General features: G+C 45.5%; 1 protein-coding gene across 6 annotated transcripts in view; it reads right to left on the bottom strand.

Annotated features, from left to right (window-relative positions):
* The window catches only part of ADARB2 (adenosine deaminase RNA specific B2 (inactive)), a 367,260-nt gene that overhangs the window by 96,073 nt on the left and 246,389 nt on the right, over positions 1-24,798 (bottom strand). For 4 of the 6 annotated variants that reach the window (XM_082192280.1, XM_082192281.1, XM_082192284.1 and 1 more), the window contains 2 exons: positions 21,352-21,438; positions 8,595-9,502 (listed from right to left, as the gene is read on the bottom strand). In XM_082192280.1, the coding sequence (XP_082048406.1) occupies positions 8,595-9,502; positions 21,352-21,438 (995 nt within the window). The remainder of the gene's footprint in view (positions 1-8,594; positions 9,503-21,351; positions 21,439-24,798) is intronic. The other 2 variants (XM_082192283.1, XM_082192285.1) reach the window with 1 other exon arrangement.

Raw genomic sequence — 24,798 nt, 5'->3', positions numbered from 1 at the left:
GTGGGGTTTTTTTTACACCAAGCCTTGCTGCTGTGAAGTTCGAATGATGTTTGTCATTAGCAGCCCCTTGCCTTTCAATGCACATCTGGCCTAATAATGTTTAAAGTCAGGAGATGGGGGTACAAATTAAAGTCACAAAGGAACACAAGGTTGAACCCTCCATCTTGGCAGCCCTGTTCCCCAAGTACGGTACTTTATCTCCAGGATCTTGGTCTATAGCCCCTGAAGGATTAAGCCACACATCAGGGTTCCTTGAGAGCCACAAGCATAGGAACCAATTCCTAGGGGTCAAGGGCTCTTTGCATAAAATGTTTCTGGCTAGTGCCTCAAAACTGGCAACACATGAAACCTGTACTCAGAATAGTTTTGTTGCCATGAGTAGTATACCTTTCGCTTTCTTCATCCTTTCAAACAGCAGTACCGTATTGCTATTTCTTTCTGCACACCCCGCAATATATTTACCAAACTCCAACTTTGTTCCTCATTCAACATCCCATTTTGCAGAAAATAAACAACTTCAGAACCTGGTATTTCTTACCAAAGCTCCGATTTTGCAGGAAACAAGTGGCTTTTGTGGTTGGGGTTGTTCTTGCGGTGGTTGTGCTAAAGCCTTTTAGACCTGATCTGGATAGAGTGGTTGTCATGCAGATGCTTGTTCAGAAAGAAAAGTTTCTGGGGATTTCAAGCATGGGATTCAAACATACTTTTAAAGCAATAGATAGTTTGACGCTTTCAGTCTCATGCAAACTCAGCCCATCTCATGCATGTGAAACATGAGAAAGTGTTGCAGAATTACTGGATGTAGTCCTGCAGTTAAAATGTCCCTTATTGACTGCTCCACAGGACCAAAGAGACACTAGAATATTTCCCTGTCCGGCTGCATGAACACTCTGGAGTGTTCCATTGTTGTGATATATATATTTTTTGGTCTTACGCTTTCAGTCTTTCCCAGGGAGGCGAACATGAAAACATCATGTTCATGTTTGTCAGGAACACCACAAGAGGGAGTCAGAACTCAGTGGTAGCTCAGCTCGGCCTGCTGCTCTGCATTCTGGAAATGAAAAGCTGTTAGAATAAATTTGAAGCTTCCTTGATGTGCACTGAATGCTAGCCATAAATAGATAAAGAATGCAATTTTGGAACGGATGCCAGCAGCAGCCCAGCTCCGGCAGAGGAGTTTTGCATGGGACCCAACGAGAGAGAGAGAGAGAGAGAGAGAGAGAGAGAGAGAGAGAGAGAGAGAGACATTCATACAGGCTGCACACTCATATCCCATGGCCCTGCCTGGGGGGACAGGACACACTCTCTAATCTGGTGTAAAGTAGATCATAATGAAGCCTTTATAAACAATATGGGGGAGGGGGTGCAAGTCGAAGAGCCGCTTTAATGAGGGCTGGCAGGATTCTGAAGCGCAGCCCCTTCTCACCTTCTCGCAGAGCTGGACAAAAAAGACCCGAGGAGTCTCTGATGGTTGTAAAAGTGGCTGCTTTGAAAGACATCTTTATGAGATGATGACTCTGGACCGAGACTCCAAGCTTTCATCTAATAAATAGCCTTGCTCCTTGGCTCGAGATGTAATAATGTTTCCGAACAAGCCCCTCTCACAATAATGCCTCAGAGCAGTAATAATTCACTACCCAATTGGTGGACAGATCCTTGCCATCAACTCCCTGCAGAGGAGAGGTTGCTCTAAATGAGGAAATAAGTCAAAGTTAGCAGGAGCCATAATGGGCCCCACTATCTTCAAGTGAGGCAAGACTTGTTTGAGCTGAGCCGTGCTTTGGAACAATGGATGCAAGCTTTAGAGTCACACAAAACTCTTCTTCGGAGGACGTGGCCTGCCCCAGGCAGGCAAACAAATAAAAAACAAATAAAAACTTTTAAAAAGGGAGGGAATCAATTCTGCTTTTTTTAAAAAAAATGCTGATCTGTCTAGCTATGTTCCCTGCCTTTTCAAAAAAACAGAAGTTGGTGGTGACTTCTATGCATATCATCCAGCCAGGGTAAGAAATGCATGAGTCCCATTAATTTTCAAAGAGGGATTCTAAACATCTCACATTAAAATAAATGGTGCTTAATTGTGGTTGGATTAAGGACCTAATAATAACTCGGCTGGATCAAACTAAGGCCCATCTAGTCCATCATCTCAAAGGCCAACCAGATGTCTATGGGGAAACCCACAAGCAGAGCCTGTGGGGAACAGCCCCCTCCTCTCTTTTAACACCCAACAACTGATATTCAGAGGCATAGATGGCCTATGATGTCAGGCCCAGAGGCCCCTGCTGGGACACTAAGTTCCTAGCATTTGCCAAATCATTTCTATTAAGGTAAACTGATGGAAGGTAAGGCTATCAGAGGCTGACTATACCTTTGAATATCAGTGAATCAGTGCTAGATCAAGTGATTTTTAATCCTGTTGTACACACAGATCAGCTGTCTCTCTTGAAATGAATGGTCCATGTCTTTAGATGAGGAGCTTCACGAATGCATTGGAGCTCTCTTATCCACAAGAAATTGCAGGATGGGCTGTAAAAGTTTGTGCCTTTAAGAAAAATCTGGCTGATTTTACAGTGTCAGCCTTTTAAGCCTTACTCTTAGGAAATGCATAAGGTTTAATTACTGACGACAGAAGCACATTTAGAATGATTCCAATGGTTTTGTTTATAAAGCTCTGGGATTGTTTTACTTAATTTTATACCCTGGGTAATGAAAACTAGCTTGTATATTTCTTTTAATTAAAAATTGCTACACACCAATCTATAACTTAGGGCAATCCTATAGAAGAAATTAAATGAAGAAATCAGTCTCCTTAAGGCTTAAAAGGACTGGGTAACCAGAACTCACTCCAGCACTGATGCCTGGGCTTTTAAAGCTGGTGAGATAGCTAAAATGCATGCAAAATTGGGTAAGGCTGTGAGAGAATGAAAGGCTTTCATTAAAGCCACTAATTTTTATTGACATTTGTCTCTTTTACCTGAGAGGAGGGACAGCAATTTTTGACTTTAGCACTTATCAGCGATTGGTTCTGCACGATTTTTGCTGCCAGGATAAAATGAACGGGGAACTGATGAACTGTGTTTCATGATATTCGCATATTGTGAGTGTGTATGTGAGGCCTCACCCAGAACACATGTAAAGTCTCCTTCCTCTTCCCGTCTCCTAAAATATGCAGTGCTACACTCTTCTGTCTCAAGTTGTTTAGTCTCAGGAATATTTACCAGGAACGTGTGAAACCCCCAGAAGGAGTTGCTTTGAATGCTATTTTGCCATTCCTGATGATTACAACTGCAGTAGTTGAGCTGAGGTTCCTGGATTAGGCAAATTCATTGAGGAGAAGACCATTGATAGCCACTAGCCATCATGACTATGCTCTGCATGCGCTGTTAGAGACTGTGGCTAGAAACCACTGGAGGGGAGAGGGCCTTTGTACTCCTACAACCAGCAGCGGAGCAAGCCGATTGGGCACCTACCCTGCGCCCAGGGGTGGGGCCACCCATCCGCAGGGGGGGGCAGCCGGGGCAGGACGCTCCACAGGGCCTCCAAGGAGTCTGCTTGCCTCCTCCCACTCAGCCGCCCTACAGCTGAGGGGGAGGCGGTGGGCGGATCATTTGGGGCAGCGTGGTGAAGGAAGAGACATGTGGCTCGGGCGCGCTGCAGGCCCCGCGGGGAGTGCTGCCCAGCATTTTGCCACCTCCCCTCAGTGGTGACACCCGGGGCAGACCGCCCTCACCGCACCCCACTTCCTCCGCCCCTGCCTACAACCAAGGTAATTCTGAGGAAAGTTGTATGTATGGCACAGAGACATGGGGGTATACCAGTGTATCTACAGTGGTACCCCAGGTTACAGACACTTCAGGTTACAGACGCTTCAGGTTACAGACTCCGCTAACCCAGAAATAGTACCTCGGGTTAAGAACTTTGCTTCAGGATGAGAACAGAAATCGTGGGGCGATGGTATGGCAGCAGCGGGAGGCCCCATTTGCTAAAGTGGAGCCTCAGGTTAAGAACAGTTTCAGGTTAAGAACGGACCTCCAGAACGAATTAAGTTCTTAACCCGAGGTACCACTGTATTTTGGAAGTGGTGCAGAATTCCTTTATGAGAATTTCAAAACTTCAAGTGCCCCATTTTTCCAGGAACAGTCCCAGAACTACAAAAACCATCCTGGCTTCTTATTTGATCCTGGGATGTCCCTGTTTCCCCCGTCAGTGCTGCCAGCGCTGAGTTTAGGGAAGATGATGAGCCAGCATTTGTCCCAAGCGGCTCCTGCTATGAGGAAGCATCCCATGGCCTCTCCTCCCTTGGGCAGCTCTTGCTATGCCTCTTTTATGGGTGAAAACTGGACCAATCTCTATGGAAACTTGCGCTCATGTTGCACTTGCCTCATATTGTCAGAAGCTTGTTTTCAAGAATGACTCCTGCCTGCCCAAAAAATGCTTTCAGGTACAACTGCAAAGTTTAGCCCAATTGTTTTGAGCAAATATTGTTAGAAGTATCCTACACGTTTATGGGATTAGCACTGGAGCTTTACCTTCTTCTTCTACTAGAGCTAAGCAGATGTTTAGGGAGAGAATTCACCTCCATTCTAAGTGATTTGTATTCAGTTGCACAAATGTCTTATTCTTATCGGTATCCATTATACAGAATGACATTTGGCCTGGAGAATTATTTTATAATCCTTACTGTTGCTTCTTGAAGAAAACCATCTACAGCCTTGCGTCTCCAGTATATGCCCTCTGCTTTCTTGGATGGGAAGTTTAATGACATTCCAGCTTGCCAAAGACTCTGTTATTTGTGAGTCCGGCGAGATTGAGGATGTCTCCCATTGCCTGTTAAGCTGCCCCTTGTATGAGCACCCTAGGCACAATTATCTTACTTGTATCCTCCAGTCTCTGTCAGACAGACCCATCCTAGACCAGATATATGCCGTGCTTGCAGGCAAAGGCATATTCATTACCATCCAAGTAGGAAAATTTGTTCTGGCAGCCAGGAAAACATGACCCAGGTTCCAAAAACCTTAGGTAAGTGGGTGAGATGTGATTCTGGTTTTTAACTGTAGTGTGTGATTTACATGGGGGGAGGGAGTACCCTCCCCATTTTCTTTTGTATACATATCCATCGGTTGAATATGTCAGAACACCTGTTTGCTGTATTTGTATTGTGGTAGCCTATTACGTGTCTGTTTATTTGTTTGTTATCGAAGACATTTATGTACTGCTTAATCATTAGCATTTTTGAATGCATTGTATATAGCAACACACTACACAGAAAATGAAGCAATAAAACAAGTGCACACTTTGGAATTCCCTGTCTATTGCTATCAAGCAGCTGCTAAAAACTAGCCTATTTAGGGCGTGCTCTGGTCCACGGGGTCACGAAGAGTCGGACACGACTAAACGACTAAACAACAACAACCCAGATGCTTAGAAAGCTAGGGTAATTTTAATGTGTTTCGGTAATTTAACTTTTGCAAGTTTTTAAGTATGGGCTGTGGGACGCGGGTGGCGCTGTGGGTAAAAGCCTCAGCGCCTAGGGCTTGCCGATCGAAAGGTCGGCGGTTCGAATCCCCGCGGTGGGGTGCGCTCCCGCTGCTCGGTCCCAGCGCCTGCCAACCTAGCAGTTCGAAAGCACCCCCGGGTGCAAGTAGATAAATAGGTACCGCTTACCAGCGGGAAGGTAAACGGCGTTCCGTGTGCTGCGCTGGCTCGCCAGATGCAGCTTTGTCACGCTGGCCACGTGACCCGGAAGTGTCTCCGGACAGCGCTGGCCCCCGGCCTCTTGAGTGAGATGGGCGCACAAACCCCAGAGTCTGTCAAGACTGGCCCGTTCGGGCAGGGGTACCTTTACCTTTACCTTTAAGTATGGGCTGTAATTCCCCCCCTAAATTTTATTGTTTACCCTTTTGTAACCCGATTAGATTCTTTACAATCAAGCAGTGTATAAATTTTATGAAATAAATTAATAAATGAAAATGTTACTATTTATACACCGCCCATTTGGCTGGCTTGCCCCAGTCACTCTGGGCGGCTTCCAATACATATAAAAACATAGCAAAGCACCAGACATTAAAAACTTCCCTAAGCAGGGCTGCCTTCAGTTGTCTTCTAAAAGTCAGGCAGTTGTTTTATTTCCTTGACACCTGATGGGAGGGTGTTCCACAGAGCGGGTGCCACTACCAAGAAGCCCCTCTGCCTGGTTCCCTGTAACTTCACTTCTCGTAGTGAGGGAACTGCCAGAAGGCCCTCGGAGGTGGACCTCTGCATCTGAGCCATGGGGAAATACTAACAGGGGCTCCCCCCCCAAGATCTCAGTGATTGGGCCAGGATATAAGGGGCCAGGTGGTCTTTAGGTTATCCTGGACCCAAGGCCCTATAAGGACCTTGTAAATTAATACCGGAGTCTTGAACATGGCCCAGTGATATATGGGCAGCTGGTGCAAGCTTTTAAGCACCAGGGTTATGTGCTCGTGGTCATCTGCCCCCATCAAAAGTCAAGCATTTTGCACCTGCTGAAGCAAGAGTAGCTCCACAAGAAAGTTTCATTCATAAACAATATTCCCAGTCTAGGCCTGTGTCCCGATTGTGTGCACTCTAACTTATTTACCTTTACCTTAAGCACTGTAAAAGCACAGCCACTGAGTTCTGCCCTTGCTGTATCTCACAATGCTTGCATGTGTCTTAGGTCCGCCGATGGCACTTTGCTCATATTGCCTTAAGCCAAAGCCCTTCATGTGAATGCTTCTGCCTTTGCCCTAGCTGTTGTTCACTCTCCCCCAGCCCCAGTTCAAAAACTGAGGTGTGGGGACTGTTTTATTTGACTGCTCAGCTCCACATGGTTATTTGATGAGCCTTGATCTCTGTGCTGGGAAACAGGACAGAAAATACCCAGCATCCTTGTTCAAAACCAGGCATGCCTACAGCCCACACATGTGTGAGTCCGCAGTTTGTTCAATATATTTAAAAGCAGAACAAATGTACAAAGGGGACTGGACTCTCAAGACGGCCCATTTGCTTTACCATCATGAGAGTGAGGCAAAAAGAAAAGAAAATGCACATTAACAGCACACCAGGCAAAGAAGAGGTGACCTGGAGTTAGAGATGTCAGAGAATTCTGCCACAAACACAAATGGGAACAGAAATTTGCAAGTTCACCTGAGGTCAGGAACAGAAACCACACAAGTGAATATGAGCAGTATTTGCTATTGTTTGGGGTTTTCTAAGTCCACAAATTTTATGTAAAGAATTACATAATTTTGTGCATTGCTTTTGACGTTTCCCTTCCACCAATGATTTCCACCATCATGGGCAGCAAGACAAATAACAAGTTTTAGTGGAAGCTGAATTGTAGCAGAACGAAAACAGTGTTGACTGTGATGAACAGATGAAGGGGTGGAAATTGCTGCCTCTTTACATTCCTATCTGCAAGGCAAAACTGCTCACCACACAACCCCTCTCCACAACACACTGATCTCATCATGCACAGCAGCAAGTGACTGTATAGTTCTCTCTTAAGAAAATGATTTTTGGGGGTTAAGGTATGGATTCCAAACCCCAGTTTTAACTCTTGAAGTGCCAACTTACAATCCTGTTCTGAAAATATGCAAGAACAACCAACAGCAATAAACGAGAAAGACTTCAGAGACAGCCCATACGGAGGTGGTGAAGGAAAACAAAGGAAATCCCAGTTGTATGGAAAATCTGGCCAAAGTACAATAAGACATGGCAGAAATGAGAGCTTATTCCAGACAAAACTGTGGGTCACATTGAACAGAGAAGGGAGGCAACGACATCCAGGCCTACTAAATCTTTCTACAGCCTTCTAACCAATCAAGACATATATATTTCACATTACTATCTGGAAAACACGCGACTCCTTGAAACTAGCAGCATTTCCCAAATGTGAGAACAGAAGCCTGTTCAGCTTGTTATCTGTGATTCAGCAGTCATAAACGTCTGCTGTATATTTTTGCTTTTTTTATATGTGTCGGTCCACATAAAACATATAATCAGCAAGACACTGTAGAGATATTTTCCTTTCTCTCAGTCAGACATTTGACAACCACACACAAAGATCTTTAAGCTTTGCCAGAAGCAGAATTGTCTGGGGATGAGATCATGGCAGGGAGAGGCATGTTGTGCACCACGGGTTATTTTTAAGAATGATGTCCCCTTTATCTCTAAACACAACTTGATAGAATAAGAAACAAGGGCGCCATATCATAATGCTACTTTTGGTTATTCCCTTAAGAAACACTACACCCTGACAACAACGAAAACAGAAGAAGAAAAAGAAGCAGATCTCTGCCTTCATTACATGCAGTTGTGTTACAATCTGTGCTGGAAATATTGACGGTCCTTCAAATTTCTGTACTCTCTGCTACCTCTTTAGAAAATAAGCCATATTATGGCTCTTAATGATGTAATAATGGAAGCATATGCAAAGGTCTTTGTGTGCGGCTTCTGCGAGAAGATGGGTTTTACTTACTTCACGGTGAGGAGAGCATTCTGATAAAGTCACCATATAGGGCTAGAACAACAAATCACATTAATCTCAAAGAACTCCTTCAGCTGGGCGGTGGCTACCTGAGAGTTCTCACCTGTGGCAAATGATTACATTTACTCCTGCCGGGAATGTGACTGGGCAGCCGAATGTTAAAGAGGGCCTGTAGCGCAGCCTGTGCTGCTTGACCTTTAGCCAGCTTCTTGCTACGTCCCGAGCCTTCAAATGTTCTCCCATCCACTCTTACAGCCATCACAAAACTCTTGATGTGCTGCTTCTCCACAGTCTCCGAAAGGCAGACGTACCTCAGTCCTGACCGCAACTCATTGAGCAACACCACTGGGTTCTTTTCGCTCTCAGCGGCGGACGCCATCTTGCGCTTGTTTTGTTTGGTGTGGCCCATTAAGTCCAAGGTGTGGTATAGCAACCTCCCGTGCCGATAGGCTGTAGAAAGCAGTTCGTTATTAACTGGGTTGTAGACCGAGAAGTCCTTACTGTGTGTCGATGGTTCAAACTCCTTGAACAGAGTGTCTGGAAAGTCCGCCTGGTCCGACGTAAAGTCTGTGGAAGGGTTGAAACAATTCCCCATGGCAAAGTGAGCTTGACATGCGTTGGGGAACTGAACAAAAGACTTGAGGGCAAGTTCTGCAGCCCTCATTTTGGCCTTCTTTTTCGTTGGTCCGGTGCCTTCAAATGTCAGCCCATTTACTTCCACGGCAACTGCAAATACCGGTGCGTGGACAGGGCCTGTCTGGGAGACCATTTTATACTGTAAACCTGGCTTAAGTTCATGTAGTTGAACCAGGGCGTTCTTTGGCGTTACTGACCATGAGACTTTCTTCCAGATGAGCTGGAGTTTGCAGAAATGTCCATTGTTGCCCTCTTCGAGAGGCCTTTTCCTTTTGATACTGGAAGCGCCCACCCTTGACCTTTCGTTAGAGGTGATTGGATGATCTTCTAGGTTGCCAATGTTACGATTCTCCTTTACTTCTGCACTGCTCGTACCTGTTTGAAAAAGGAAAGAGAAAGTCCGCCAACATTATTGGTGTCTTTGTGAAATTAAAGAATAAGAGTGTGAAAAAGACATTTCACCAATATATTTATGAATCGATATAGGAAGACCTCATTTGGGGAGTTGGTGAGGATTTCCATCTTTATTATAGCTACTTGATTACGACTCCTCTTCCCCATTTTAAAAAAAATGATCAACATGACAAAATCCCAGTTGAATAGCTTATGATCTGGCTATGTGGAGTGGAGAAAAGTGACGAGAGATATTTTCCCTCCCTCTCTTGGGAGGGAAATCTTGGAGCCATCTAGTGCTAAATCTTGGAGCCATCTAGAGAAGCTGGTGGGATATTCAGGTCAGACAAAAGGAAGGACTCCTTCACATAGCACATAGTTGTCATAGAACAGGCATCCCCAAATTCGGCCCTCCAGATGTTTTGGGACTACAATTCCCATCATCCTTGACCACTAGTCCTGTTAGTTAGGGATGATGGGAGTTGTAGTCCCAAAACATCTGAAGGGCCAAGTTTGGGAATGCCTGTCATAGAATCATATAGAGTTGGAAGGGACCCTGAAAATCATTTAGTACAGCCCACTGCAATGCAAGAATCTTTTGCCCAACATGGGGCTTGAACCCATGACCCTGAGATTAAGAGTCTCATGCTCTACCAACTGAACTATGCTCCCATAGTTAAACTATGGAAGTCACTACCACATGATACCACATGGTAAGATAAGACTATTAAGTGGCTATGAAAATAAGGCTATTAGACTCCTCTGAGTACCAGTTGCTTGGAAACAACAGTGGGTGAGGGCTGATGCTTTCACATCTTGCTTGTGGGCTTCCTATAGGAATCTGATAGACTACTGCAGGAAGGAGGATTCTGGACTGGGCAGGCCTTTGCTTTGATCCAACAGGCTCTTGTGTTCTTACAGACTTCACACTGCAGCCTTTTAAATCACTCCACATGGTCACCTAATGACCTCCATGCTTCAGTGCAGTTGTCTCCAATGTGGCGTCGTCTAGATGTTTAGGTCTGGGATGACCACGATTGATGGTAGATGGAGTCCAAAACATCTAGAGGGCATCGGGTTGGCGAAGGCTGCTTTAGTGTGATTTGAACCTGGATTTTCCTAGTTCTTCCTACTATACCGCGCTAACTCTGAATTTATTAACTTTGAATCTCCTGGCCTTTGGGGCTGATTTGGAAAATGCACTGCTTAAAAAACGAAGAACAACCAACCCAATATACCTTCACAGGGATGATGTATTTCTTTCTACACTAACTTTAAACACACAGTCCTCCACCAACCACACACACACACATGGATGCAACCTATTTTGTTCCCAGACATATTTGTCTACAGGAAAGCAGGGCAGGTCCTGAAATTCATACCTCTCCCCTCTCTTCATCTAATAGGTTTTTACAGACTCAATTATCGTACATAATGATATTGAAGCTGGAAAGCATGGAGAGAAAGATAGCTCTTGTTTCACACTCTGTTCAGGTTTGAAAATAATTTGTATTGATTCTGCACCACTGAATAAGAAAACACAGGGGGTTATTTGTATTTATAATTCATATTGCCTTTTCCAGACTCTGTTCCCCCCAACTTACTTTCATGACGCTGGTTGCATGGCTTTGTGAACATAAAAAAGTATTCTTAGGCCTCCACATGCATTCATGAACACACAGAGTAACCAGTTCTGATAATGTAAAGTAAATAATTCCCTTTGAGATTGGAAAGTTTTCTCACTGCTCTTGCTTCAAATCTCTGCAGAGTAATATCCCCTTGTAGAAAGATCTGCCCAAACTTGCTGTTTACTATTTATAAGGCATTTTGTAGGGTTTAAATCAGCCCACAGAATCAGGCCTTGCAAAATGACTTGTGAATGGTGCAATGACGTGTAGCCATGTGCTGTTTACTATCATGTGTAAACAAAAGCCATGGGTTGCAGGCAGCAAACACATCACAATTCCTCCTGCAATAACTGCATGCAGTCCCAATGTGCAAACACCTCTTACATCCCCTCCAACATGTTGAAGTGAAAAACTGGGGCACGAGTCTTCCAGGACCATGCTCCCCTGCAAGTCACGTGACCTGTGTGAGATTGAAGCCCCAAAGAAAGCTCATTTTCCTGGGCGAGATTGCATGATCTCATGTGAAAAAATGGGGTATGCTCTTATAAGAACATGAAAAGGACCTGTTGGGACGAGGCCAATGGTCCATCTTGTCCAGCAGTGGCCAACCAGGTGTCCATGCATGAGGCTAACCCACTTTTATCCCCAGGGAGCAGACCTGAATAAAGTACTCATGGGGACCCAGACAGATTCACCTCAACCCCCTAGGCCCGCCTGCAATTGGTCAATCTGGCAGACGGGCTTGATTCAAACTTTTTCCAGCAGAGGGAGAGGGCTGTTACGTCTCCCTCCAGCTGGAAGACCAAATGTTGAGGCTTCCATGGCGGCAGGCTGGCCCCGTTCTGCAACCTCATGTTACAGGAAGGTAAGGGGTATTCCCAGCAACTGGCCTTCCGAGGCTAACTGCCTCTGCCAGTGGATGTTGAAAATAGCCATCACGAGATGCTTGCGTCTCCCTGATTACTGACTTTCAGGAGGTATTTGTTTTAATTTGTTATCGACTTCCGAACACAAAATGTTGCTATTGACGGCTAAAATGGTTTTATTGCCTTTTCAAAACTATTATTGTGGTTGTTAGCTGCCTTGGGTAGTCTCTTTAGAAAGGAGGAATATACATGGGGTTGATCGATTTGATTTGATTGATCTGCACCTGAGATTGGACTGTGCTGCTGCTATCTGGAGACTGAGCAGAAGAATATGACTATAAGCCTCCACAACAAGGAACTGGATGCCTAAATCTCAACATCAGAAGAAAACTAAGGCTGAATCCATGCATTCAGCAAGATGAGGTAGTAGAACGAACTATACCATTTCAGGTAATGGTTAGGGAGCATCGTTTTCTGACTTGCTCCACATTGTAACAAGACAAAGCAAACCCCTCTGTGTAAACAGAAAAAAAGCCCAGTTCAGGCAATAGTCTCTTTATCCCTATTTTACCAGTTTCTTCTGGCAGGGAACATTTTAATGTGGGAGAGCATTTTTTTAAAAGGACCCCTCCCCTCTGAAGTGGTACAGTTTGTTTTACCACTCAGGACTTGATCTCATTTTACCAGATATATAGACCAGGTCTATCATTTCGTGTTCGACTGCAGAAGTGTTTTGTCCCTTCATCTTGGTTTTATTTCATTTAGCAGCAGGAGACTGAGCCAACAGTGAAATGTATTTAGCTGTGCATTTGTGAAATTTCATCTTAGGTGCCTCTGTTATTGCTCTCTCGTATTATTCTTCTGTCACTGAGGAAGATTCCTCCTAGGTGTCTCTATTCTTTTTCTATTATTTTCTCTCTCCCCCCCTCTCTCACTCATGCACCTCCCCATTCAATTCCCGTTTTTGGTCATTATGCATGGTGGTGTTAACCCATGGATCATGAAGTGCTATTGAGGACTATTTATAATGTGCCACTAACAATGACGTTGCCTTTGTCTCTGGGTCACAAGGGTTCAGAAGAACCAGCCATCCGACACTCCATGCTACATCTGAAGCGATATTATTGTGCCTCTCAAAGGTTATTCTGCTGCCAGGCAGCGTGAACTTTGGGTGAGGAAAAGAAAACAAAGGAGTGGTGATCTCTTCGTTATAAATATCTGCAAGCAACACATTCCAGGTAGCCTCCCTTGCAAAGGATAAGGAGTCCTTCAGAAACATGCACCCATTTTACAAAACAACAACAGAGGAAGGTAGGGGTGTGTGTGTTGCTACAAAATATTCTCCATTTTGCAAATGTGCATCACAAACTCACCCACCCACCGTACCTAGTCTAATGGTTATAATAGAATGCTTCTCTCAAGCCCGTTTCTGGTGGGGGGAATTTCTGGAGGAGGGGATTTTCTTGGCAGCAGAGAAGGCATGTGTGGGCAGAAGTGCACCCACATGGGCACCATATTGGTGGCCCCCGCAACAGAGCTTTGTGATGCCTTAAGTAAAGGTAAAGAGACCCCCGACCATTAGGTCCAGTCATGGACGACTCTGGAGTTGTGGCGCTCATCTCGCTTTATTGGCTGAGGGAGCCGGCGTACAGCTTCCGGGTCATGTGGCCAGCATGACTAAGCCGCTTCTGGCGAACCAGAGCAGTGCACGGAAACGCCGTTTACCTTCCCGCCAGAGCAGTACCTATTTATCTACTTGCACTACTTGCTTTCGAACTGCTAGGTTGGCAGGAGCAGGGACTGAGCAACGGGAGCCCACCCCATCGTGGGGATTTGAACTGCTGACCTTCTGATCGGCAAGTCCTAAAGATGAACAAATATATGGTAGCACAAGCTTCTATGCGCAGGGCACTTCACCAGATGCATAAAATGCTATCCCCAGTTGGCAGGCATTATAGAAATGGAGCTGTTTCCAGTCTGAGCAGGGCCCCAGCCATAGGAACATTCCCATTCAAATGGTGTGTGCGCACTGCGTCATGTGATCGATTATGTGGGCCAGGGCTTACCTGGGACCCCACAATATTTTATTCAAGTTGGCACCCCTGGCCCTAAGCAAGTGCCCTCTGGTGGCTACCTCTTATGTAATGGGCTACCCTCAGACTTTCCTAACAATGGCAGCTTCCCTCCAAGCTATTTCCCACAGTGCTCAAAGAACCTGATGCAGTATCACTCCAGGGCACTGGGAAAATTGAAGTGCAAACTTGCAGACCTAGCTGCTTGATGTGAAGGTCCCAGGGCTGGTGCCAGCATTCGTATGCCCTGCTAGGACTCTGAGGCTCCAGCAGCTGCCCTAGTGTGTCAGGTGTTGATACCAGAAATGGTAGAGGGGGAAAAATGGTACTTATTCAGGTCAGAGGGAAATGAAATACAACAGGATGTGACAATTTATGGAAGCTTAAATGTACGGAATCACTTTGGGGCAGACAATAAAACAAACATCTTGGCATTTGTCAACTAATCCACACCTTTACAGTGGTACCTCGGGTTACAGATGCTTCAGGTTACAGGTGCCTCAGGTTACAGACTCTGCTAACCCAGAAATAGTACCTCGTTTTAAGAACTTTGCTTCAGGATGAGAACAGAAATCGTGCAGCAGCGGCGCGGCGGCAGCAGCGGGAGGCCCCATTAGCTAAAGTGGTGCTTCAGGTTAAGAATGGACCTCCAGAATGAATTAAATTCTTAACCTGAGGTACCACTGTACTGGGATTAAAAACCCGTTCTGTGGACTCAGGCTACAGGTGACAGAACTGAATGTCCTGAGGAAAAAAAGCAATTTAGCCATCTCATGCCAGTGTCTCCTTCTGAAATTTCTTTGTTCAAAAACGACCGCTTTAAGTTCAGTAACAGAACACCCTGGGAGATTGGTTCTTCCCTGCCCCCTACTCACTTCTGAATATTGCCCCTTTCTGATGTCATTGTGCATCGTCACACGACAGGCTGCACCAAAGGCTCAGCACATGGGGGCGTACACAAGTGGGGCAGCTTAAACATGCTGCACCAGCCCCCAGGCACAGCTTGCCCCCCGAATGTCCTGTGATTTACAAGCCTTCCTAGGTTTAGATTTAACATCAGGAAAAGCTTCCTAACTATAAGAGGAATTAAGCAATGAAATAAGCGGCTTAGAATCAGAGAGTCGAGAAGGATGAGAATGCTACTTAGTCCAATCCCCTCCTGCAAAGGAGAACCATTCTTATGCTAGCAGACCAAACTGTGCCCAGTCTCATCTGAGATGAGGTGCACTGCTCCACATATCTCAAGCAAGTGTGGACAAAGCTTGGAATTGTTATACAGGAGAGTCTCATTGGACTGAAAATTGGTGAGGAAACTGGATGCCTGAGTAGATATCTGCTCTGTGACCTCCCTTCCCACGGGAAGCTCATTCATTAAGGCTCCACCAGCCTACATTGGCCATCTAGTACCCTGACTGGTCAACCTTCTCCAGGGGGTTGCACTGTCTGTCAACTTCCTCCTCCTTAGCCTCATTGTTGCCCTTCTAGAACTCAGCAGAGAGGATGATGGAGACAAAACGGGTCTTAGTTGGCTGTGCCTGCCATTGGTCCTGGCTCCATATTTCATGGGCTCTGGCTCTATCTTCCGTTGGTCTTTCTGCCTTTTACCCTACCAGTTCCAACGCTCACCAGCCACCACTGACTCTTCCTTGCCACACAACTACTTCTCCCACACAAGCATTTGGAAAATGGAGAGCTGTACCTGAATGTTCTTGCTAAACATAGGTTACTCTGCATAAAAAGGTAAAGGGACCCCTGACCATTAGGTCCAGTCGTGGCCGACTCTGAGGTTGCAGCGCTCATCTTGCTTTATTGGCCAAGGGAGCCAGCCTACAGCTTCTGGGTCATGTGGCCAGCATGACTAAGCCACTTCTGGAGAACCAGAGCAGTGCATGGAAACGCCGTTTACCTTCCCGCCGGAGCAGTACCTATTTATCTACTTGCACTTTGACGTGCTTTCGAACTACTAGGTTGGCAGGAGCAGGGACCGAGCAACGGGAGCTCACCCCGTTGCGGGGATTCGAACCGCCAACCTCCTGATCGGCAAGTCCTATGCTCTGTGGTTTAACCCACAGCGCCACCCGCATCCCTGTTACTCTGCATTCTAGCAGTCTAATCACAAATTGGTACCCTTTCCTCACTTGCTTTTTTTTTTTTTTACAGAGAAACAAAACAGATGCAAAACCAAAGAGTCATTAGCAAACAACTTTGGGAGTGCATTCCTTCCCAAATCCAAGGATGGCACCGGGATATCTCCCCTTGTACCCTTACAAGGAAAAGTCTCAGAAGCAAGTGCAAAGATTCTTTAGCTTTAAAATGCAGTTTCTTAGAGGCTCCATAAAGTCACTTCCACCTCCAGGAGCTGCTTTCGGATGTCAGGAAGCTGGAATGGAGTCGGTAGGTGGACAGGAAGCACACGTGCCTTCCACTTCCTGTTTACATTCCAGGAAGTAAAAAATGCATGACATGAAGATGTGAAAATTGAATTCTGTTTTTCTGCCTCTCCATAGCTTTTGCAAAACCATTCCTGCTGGAAAAGCAAATATTAATCTTGAAGAAACTGCACAATAGGTAAAGGTAAAGGGACCCCTGACCATTAGGTCCAGTCATGACCGACTCTGGGGTTGCGCGCTCATCTCGCTTTATTGGCCAAGGGAGCCGGCATTTGTCCGCAGACAGCTTCCAGGTCATGTGGCCAGCATGACTAAGCTGCTTCTGGTGAACCAGAGCAGCGCACGGAAACGCCGTTTACCTTCCCGCCAGAGCGGTACCTATTTATTTACTTGCATTTTGTGCTTTCGAACTGCTAGGTTGGCAGGAGTGCACAATAGGTGAGTCTAGTCAATTAGGGGACTGGGGTACTGCCCCACCAACTTCCTTTTGCTCTCAGCCAACCCCAACCTGCCTGCCAACTTACTCAGAACCAGTCCAGAGGGTGACACTGCCTGTCAGACCCCTTCTCCTTAGTCTCAGTATTGCCACCAGAGTTGCTTCTGCTGGTTGTTGGCTCTTACTCCACCTACTTTCTGACCACCAGTCAGCACTGGCACAATATCTGTATGCGTGTCTTAGTTGATGAAAGGAGACAAAACCCCAGCATCATGCTAGATGCTCTGAAAAGGACATTTTCACGTTAAAGGGTGGCATGTGAATTTCCTGCATTTGGAAATCTAGTGGAAGGAGCTGCATGGATCGGAAGGAAGATCTCAAAGGTATATCTGCAAGTTGCATGAATCGAAATGACAGCCTGAAGGCCTGGCATAAAAAGAGAGACATCCTTAGTATTTCCCTTGTGAAAATGTCCTTGCAAAATTTCCCTGTGTCCCAAAGAAGTCCATTGGGGGAGCTGGGGGGCGGGGTTTTTTTTGCCAGTACCTTGCCCTACAGCTTTTGTTCTCGGAAGTATTATAGTGAAGCACTGAGCTGCGTGTTGGCTGTTCGGCTTAAACAGCTGCTATTCGCGCATCATTATCAGGCTGAAACCTGGGCCACAGACACTTCTTTTAGGGCACCCATGAAAGTATCTGTAATCATTTAGGTTCACTGCACTCATAATGCAGACTGGCTTTGTCAGATTGCTGCCTGTGGATTCAAAAAGGTGAATATAGAGACCCTTCATTTCGTGCTGCCAGCTTGCCAATAGCTCTCTCTTTCTCTTTGCCCTTCTCGCACAGAGCAGGCTATTTGCTGCCCATCTGCATCACGTTGAGGACAGAGGGGAAAAGGTTTCACCTCCATCACTTTTTGACATACTGTTGGAAAGAACGAATTTCACTGGAAAGGCAATCTTTGGAAGCTCATGATCACGACAGGACTGGACTGCAACCCAGCAGCTATATCATATTACCAGAGATGCGGCTGGGTCTGATGAGACTTCTTTGTTTTATTTTTTTTAAAAAAAGCTTTTGCTGGGATCAGTTGAATAAATGCAGATCTCGGGTCCTGCTTCCAGGACGCTAAATATGTACTCATACACTGAAGATGAATAATGTGCAGTTGTGAACACAGGTGCCCACATGCAAGCATCTTCCAAGGCAAGATGCAACCTATATATCTGTCCACCTGGCAGGCCTACATGAGTTTGTGATAACAAAGATGAACATATTTATGGCAATGGGAATATCCACCTGTCATTGTTCCTCCTGCCCACCATTGCCCAGTCAAGACAACGGTATCAAGTTTAACAAGCCCCTGGCAAACCACCATCTATGACAAGTGGCAAAGACATGTTCTCAGATTCAGTTCCAGCTGTTCATCAGCAATTGATAAATAGGGCTGCAAACATGGGTTGGGAACTCTTTGGAGAAAAGCTGTTGGGTGTCAGGACGCTTTTGTTGGGCACTTTGTTCCCAAAGTCAATTAACTTTGATCAGAAGGTGAAAGTACCTGAGACCCCACCACCACCAACATCACCACCAACCCTGAGAAATTTACTGGTCCTGAAGATCCTTCAGCTTGCCAACTGCAGCACCAGAATCCTGCAGGCCAGTTGCCTGGGCTCTTGACTGGATCCCAAAACCTGTCCATCACTCCCACAAAAGCAGAAGTGGGAAGGAGCTAGAAACTGCAGAGCTGCTCATGAAATGATGAGCTAGCCTCATGAGGCTACTTGTCCCAGGAGGAAGCAGAGGAAGCCTGCTTGAGAACCAGGAAAGACCAGAGCCTCCAGCTCCCCTGGACACTGGGGCAAACTCCAGCATCCCAGCTACCAGCTTCTGTTTGTGATAAGCCAGCTGACAGGTTCTTTCATACCTGCCACTTTTTCAGATCCAGGAGACTGGATAGCAGAGCAGGTGAGCTTCCGAGGGAAATGAGAGGGGCAAATAAGAAAGTCACAAAGCTCTCTCCTGCACACATCAGAGCACCCTGTTGCTGCTCTGCATAATGAAGGAAGTGTTGGCCAGGAAAGGTGTAGTTAGTTGCAGCCTTAGGCATACAGAGTCTTGGATTTGTGTGTGAGGCTTCAGAATAGAAAAAGGGATTACTAACATCACAGGGACAAATTTATTCACCCATAATTTCTAAGGGGACAGCCCTTCATAGTTTCCAGCTGGTAAAAAGAGCCATCTGGCAGCTGATGCTGAAATAAACAGAAGTGCATCGTTTGATCGGAGCACGTCCTCCCTCTTTCCCCAAATCCGCCAACATGTTACAACAAAAAGGTAAGATGACACTTACAAATTAATGTCTGGGCTGGTGAATATGATAATATGCCACACACTCCCCACCTGGTTCCACTTTCTCTTCATTATTCAATTTTTCTTTCTATCTAATGTGACTTATCTTAGCCTCATATTCCAGCAATCACTGGCAGAGTGCACAACAATGTTCTGGATGCATTAAAACAGGTGTCGGAGAACAGGCAGGGAATTGTTTTGTGCATCCTCTTCTCCACTGGGGGCATCATTAGTGGGGCTCAGAGGGTCCTGGTTCTTTTGCATTGGGTCTTGGATTTCCTGCCTCTCACCCTCTTAAAAAAAAGAAAGAAACTTAATAGGAGGAATTCACTACAGCGCTAAGTTAGCCCCTTAGCAGTGCACTTGTTTTGCTAATGGAATGGCTTGAGCAAGAGAATGTGCACAGACTTCCAAACAGAATGGGCTTGTGTGTCAATACCGCTGCTGCCAGTGAATGTGGCAGGACAAGTACAGTGTATAAATCAATTACCAATTCTCTTTTTCTTTCTCTGTTGGTTGTCTCTCTTGTTACAGAGGCCCAACTGGCCTCCACTAGGAGTTGGCTATTTGGTGTCATCTCCTGGAGACTTTTCTTTTATGCCAACAGGCCTGTGCAGTTGCCCAAAATATCATTTGAATAACTGAAGGTATCCTATCTTCTCTCTCTCTCTCTCTCTCTCTCTCTCCATACACACACATCCATGTGTTCCATTAGACCGCATTAGTGGGAGATAGGAAACAGGGCTCATTCAATCAGCTTTCCTGGAAGACCAGCTCCATCAGGGACCTCCTACCTCTGAACTCTGCCGGCTGGCATTATAAGAACAACTCTTTAAGAATGGGTGCTTGACTTGGATTTCTTCCTCTTCCCTCCCTTTCCCTTGTGTGCCATGTTTTCTTAGATAATAAGCTGGGGCTGTAATTGACTACATGTAAGCCACTCCATGAGTCTTTATGGCAGGGGAAAAAAACCATGGGTACAAATGCTCCAAATAATAATCATTACACACAGAGAGAGATAAGCACACCCAAAATATAATATAAATATAATACAATTTATAAAACAAACATAATACTGTATATAATATATACACTTCCCATGAGTATAAATTTATGCATACCCATCATCCTCAATAATTTCTAACTTTATCATGAATAGCCTCTTATCATAAAATGTTTCATTATAACCATAAGAAGAATCTTTTAGGTTTTATCTATTGCCAGATATAGAGCTATCAATTCTTATTTGTCTGTTTACGGAAAGGTGTCAGATTCCCAGTTGCAAAGCTTTCTGTAAACAAGCACTATGTTGATGACTCCAAAAGACAACATGCCAGGATGCCATAGGTGAGAACCCAATAGGGAAAGAGGATGAAGAACCACAACCCCTTGTTCTTGGGTGCCCCATGCAACCAGGGATACATGAGGACCACACAATACAATAATAATAATAATAATAATAATAATAATAATAATAATAATAAATTTTATTTATATCCCGCCCTCCCCAGCCGAAGCCGGGCTCAGGGCGGCTAACAACAATCAAATAATCAGTCAAATGATCACAAAATCTAAAAATATTTCATTATAAAAATTAATTAAATCAAATTGATGGCAACCAATTAAGCAAAATTCTGTGCAGGTTGCCAGAGGAGGGAGTCAGGCTGCGCCCTGACCAAAGGCCTGGCGGAACAACTCTGTCTTGCAGGCCCTGCGGAAAGATGTCAGGTCCCGCAGGGCCCTGGTCTCTTGTGACAGAGCATTCCACCAGTTTGGAGCCGCAGCCGAGAAGGCCCTGGCTCTAGTTGAGGCCAGCCTAACCTCTCTGAGGCCTGGGACCTTAAGGATGTTATTGTTTGCAGACCGTAGGTTTCTCTGTGGGGCATACCAGGAGAGGCGATCACTTTGATATTCTCTGTCCTGATTTTCTCCTTGGCTGAAATGGTAGTTTGGATGGGCTCTTAGATGACACGCATTACCCAAAATGCGTTTTGTTTTTTAACAATCTGTACTCAGCCACATACACATATGATACAGAACTTCCTATTGGCTCTACTATTCACCTCAATATGAAGAAGAGAAACTGCTTACTTAAATTGTCTTCGTCTTCCATATTTGCTGCACCAGGACTTAAATACTTGAAGGGTGCGATGAAAGTTGACAAAATGCTCACTTTTTCTGTAACGAGAGGAGGGGGGGGAAGAGTACATACGTATGAAATGTGTGTCAACCTAGTTCCAACATGCCGTGCTCTGATCCCTTGCTGCTCTTGTCCACCCCCCTTTCCCCTTTCTACCTTGACCTCCCAAACCATAGGTCACTTGCACTGTTGTCTTCACCAAGTGCTACGTTTGGATGGTAAGCTCTTAAGAGGCCAGGAACCCTTCATTTTCTGCTTAAGCATAACTGGGGGCTGGGCTCCCACTAACATTGCTTGCCACTCTCCACTGCCATAGAACTTTCTAACCTCCCCAGCTTAGACCTTCCCTTTCGCTACCTCATGCTGTCATTGCAGCCAAATAGGAAGAAGAATCTGCCCAGCAGAAGGAGCAATGTGAGAAGGGGGCCAAAAGCAGTGGCTGGCTTGGGGATCTTCTGCCACCTTACTCAGGTTGACTTTTCATCTTAATTGGTTGCAGCAGCAGCAGCAGCAGCAGCAGCAGCAGCAGCGGATTATCAGGCTAGCTAGCTGCTGCTTTTGACTGTCTTCCTTCTCCCCATGCTCCTCCTCCTCCTTCTGGGCCAACTTATCATTCTAATCAATGGTGGTGGCAGAAGATCTTCAAGCTGGCCAGGGAGGAGGAAGGTGAATGGTAATGTTGCTGACCGGCCTGAGGATCTGGATTCCAGGGTCAAAGGCTCAGGGGCTGGCAGGGAGGGGAACCAGTAGAACAGGTGGTCTGCTGCAGCCTGTTCTAGCTATTCCTCTGCAAGCAACAGACCCACCCATCACACTGTAGTTCACAGTGCCAACTGTGAACAAGCAAACTGCGGCATGACAACAATCTTACATTTTTATTATATGTATAATTTGAAGTGCCATTGGTACTGTAAAGAATAACTGCCCGTGGCTAGACACCGTGGGACTTCTGCATTTCTCCAAGTGTAAACTTCTCTTTTGATTTTTCTCTGTTTTAGACAGGACCTTTATATACGCAGAGCTCCCCAGATGAAACCTGTTAGGATTTGCTGTTGGATCAATCAGCTCACCTCTGTGTCCCTTTATAGATTGCTTCCACCACCTTATGCCCCAGTTCCTTCCTTCCACTGGGTGGATGCTAATAATCCCATTAACACAAGACCCTAGTGCAGCATACTCTGCATGCTAAGAATTACCCATATTTGTACTTCAATAGGAAGTGCTTGCTTGAGACTGTAGGAGTCTTCATTCATATATTAGTTTAAGCAATGCAGTAATCCTTTTCCATGGAGAGAACAAAGCTCAAGGAAAGTGTCCCTGGCATGCAGCAAGGCGTTATGCCCATGCACCTTACAAAGTCAGCAGCTCAGTTCTGTCGTAATGCCAAGCCATACTTGGCACTAAGAGAACAAGCCTGGAAAGAGCCTCAGGCTTTTGTCTGACTCCCTTCTTCCCCCATGTGCACCAAAATCCCTTCCTTTCTTAGCTCTGTTGAAAAAGCCATGCAATGTGGAGAGAGCGTGGCTGGGATCATGGAGTCCTGATCCCCCTGTTGCATTGCCATTGGAGGTTGAAAGTCTGCAACAGGCTCCCTTTATGGTTTTAAACCATGGTTATCCAGGGTTCCAAGTTGCATGGGGTTGAGCTAGTATTTCCCTGCTCTCCCCACATGCAGTTATCACCATGTGACGGCTGTAACACTTGAATAGAGCCCATGTTTGCAGCCAAGTATCATTTGTAAAGAAAGAAAAACTTCCTCTGTGCCTCTGTTTAGATGTAATGGTAGGCCATGGTTTGGTGCTATACAGCCTGGAAGGAGCCTAAAGCTCTCACATTATTCCGTCCTCTGCTCATGCTCTACAACAGGCTTCTTCAACTTTGGCCCTCCAGATGTTTTGAGACTACAATTCCCATCATCCCTGACCACTGGCCCTGCTAGCTAGGGATCATGGGAGTTGTGGGCCAAAAAACATCTGGAGAGCCAAGGTTGAGGAAGCCTGTTCTACAATTACTTTCCCTGCCCTGACACTTGCTGGAGGAAAACCATAGTTTTGTCATCACACTGAAGTGGTAAAACCATGTTTGTGCTTTCTATGAAAACCAGAACTGTGAATCAGGGTAGTTCAAGAAACAAAATAAGTGGGGACACTCTATAGCCTTACGGCACCCCCACCCCCTGACCACATTCACTGAAGTGGGAGCTAGACCATGTCTGCTAGCCCAGCTCTCACCTTTGCATGTGCAACAGACCCCCTATGTGATTGGGGTTCCTGGCCTTATGTATGTATAGAAGTCCCTTTCAGAACTTCTACTAAACTGGCATAGGTTGGGGTTGGGAGCTAGTTAGTGGGGTCCCACTCCTAATGCCTGGGCAAGGAAATATCTGCCTAGGCCTGCTTTTTGTGGGTCATTCTCTGCCCCACATTGCCCTTGACCAGGGATGGGGAAGAAATTCAACTCAGTTCGCGTTCATAGGCAAACCTATTCAATTCACACATTCCCAAAACCATATATGAAGTGACGCATAGTGAAAACACAGTAAAAAATCGAAATTTGCACGGCTCTAAATTTCACTGTGTAGTTCTCCAGCCAAGAAATGCACTTCCAGTGGTAAATTGTGCACAGAGAGGCATATATTAGCAAAAACTTGCACATAATATGTATATTATGAGGAAATTTGCACTAAATCCTGCTGAATTTTCATGAGGAACTTTTTTAAAAAAATCCACAAATTGATGTGGAAATGTGGAAAACTGAACTTAAAAGTGAAACAAGAACCAGAGAGAACGTGAGAGAATCACTTATCCCTAACCTTCCCCATCCCCTCCCCTTGTGATCTTGCTCCACTTGGAATTACACCTTGTTCCTTTGACTGTCCTCTAAATTGACTGATTGGGAAGGTCAGGCCTAACAGCCAAGCAGCTAACCCCGTGCCCAGTGCCCAGTCTTTAAAAATGGAGAAAGCAGTCAGAATGCTAACTGCGATGGAATCAGACATTCAGTAAAACTGAACAATGTTGAAGAACTTTGCACCTGTGCAACCCTCCCCCTTGCCCCCATCAGATTACGTTCTGAGGCATCACAACCTCCCTTAAATCCTCGCAGCCTGCTGCTTGCAATGCCTCCGTCGCTACTTTTGAAACAGCCGTGAGATTGAAACCAGAAGATTAATTTTTGTCTCATGTAAAAAATGTACTCCCAGTTTAGGCAAGGCTGCGGCTAGGTCAATAAAAGACGACAAAAGTGATTGTTTAGTATTTGATCCCAACGGTTTACAAATGGAAGATTCACTGCATCTGGGAGAAGTGGGCGAATGAAAATATTTGCGAAAGATTTGTGGAGGGAGGGTTCCTTTGAGCGAGGGATCTGAGGGAAGAAAAATTGCCCTGTGGACTCAG

The sequence above is a fragment of the Podarcis vaucheri genome (assembly GCF_965113315.1).
Source record: "Podarcis vaucheri genome assembly, chromosome: 12".
NCBI lineage: Eukaryota > Metazoa > Chordata > Lepidosauria > Squamata > Lacertidae > Podarcis > Podarcis vaucheri.
This window is presented reverse-complemented; position numbering and strand designations above follow the sequence as displayed.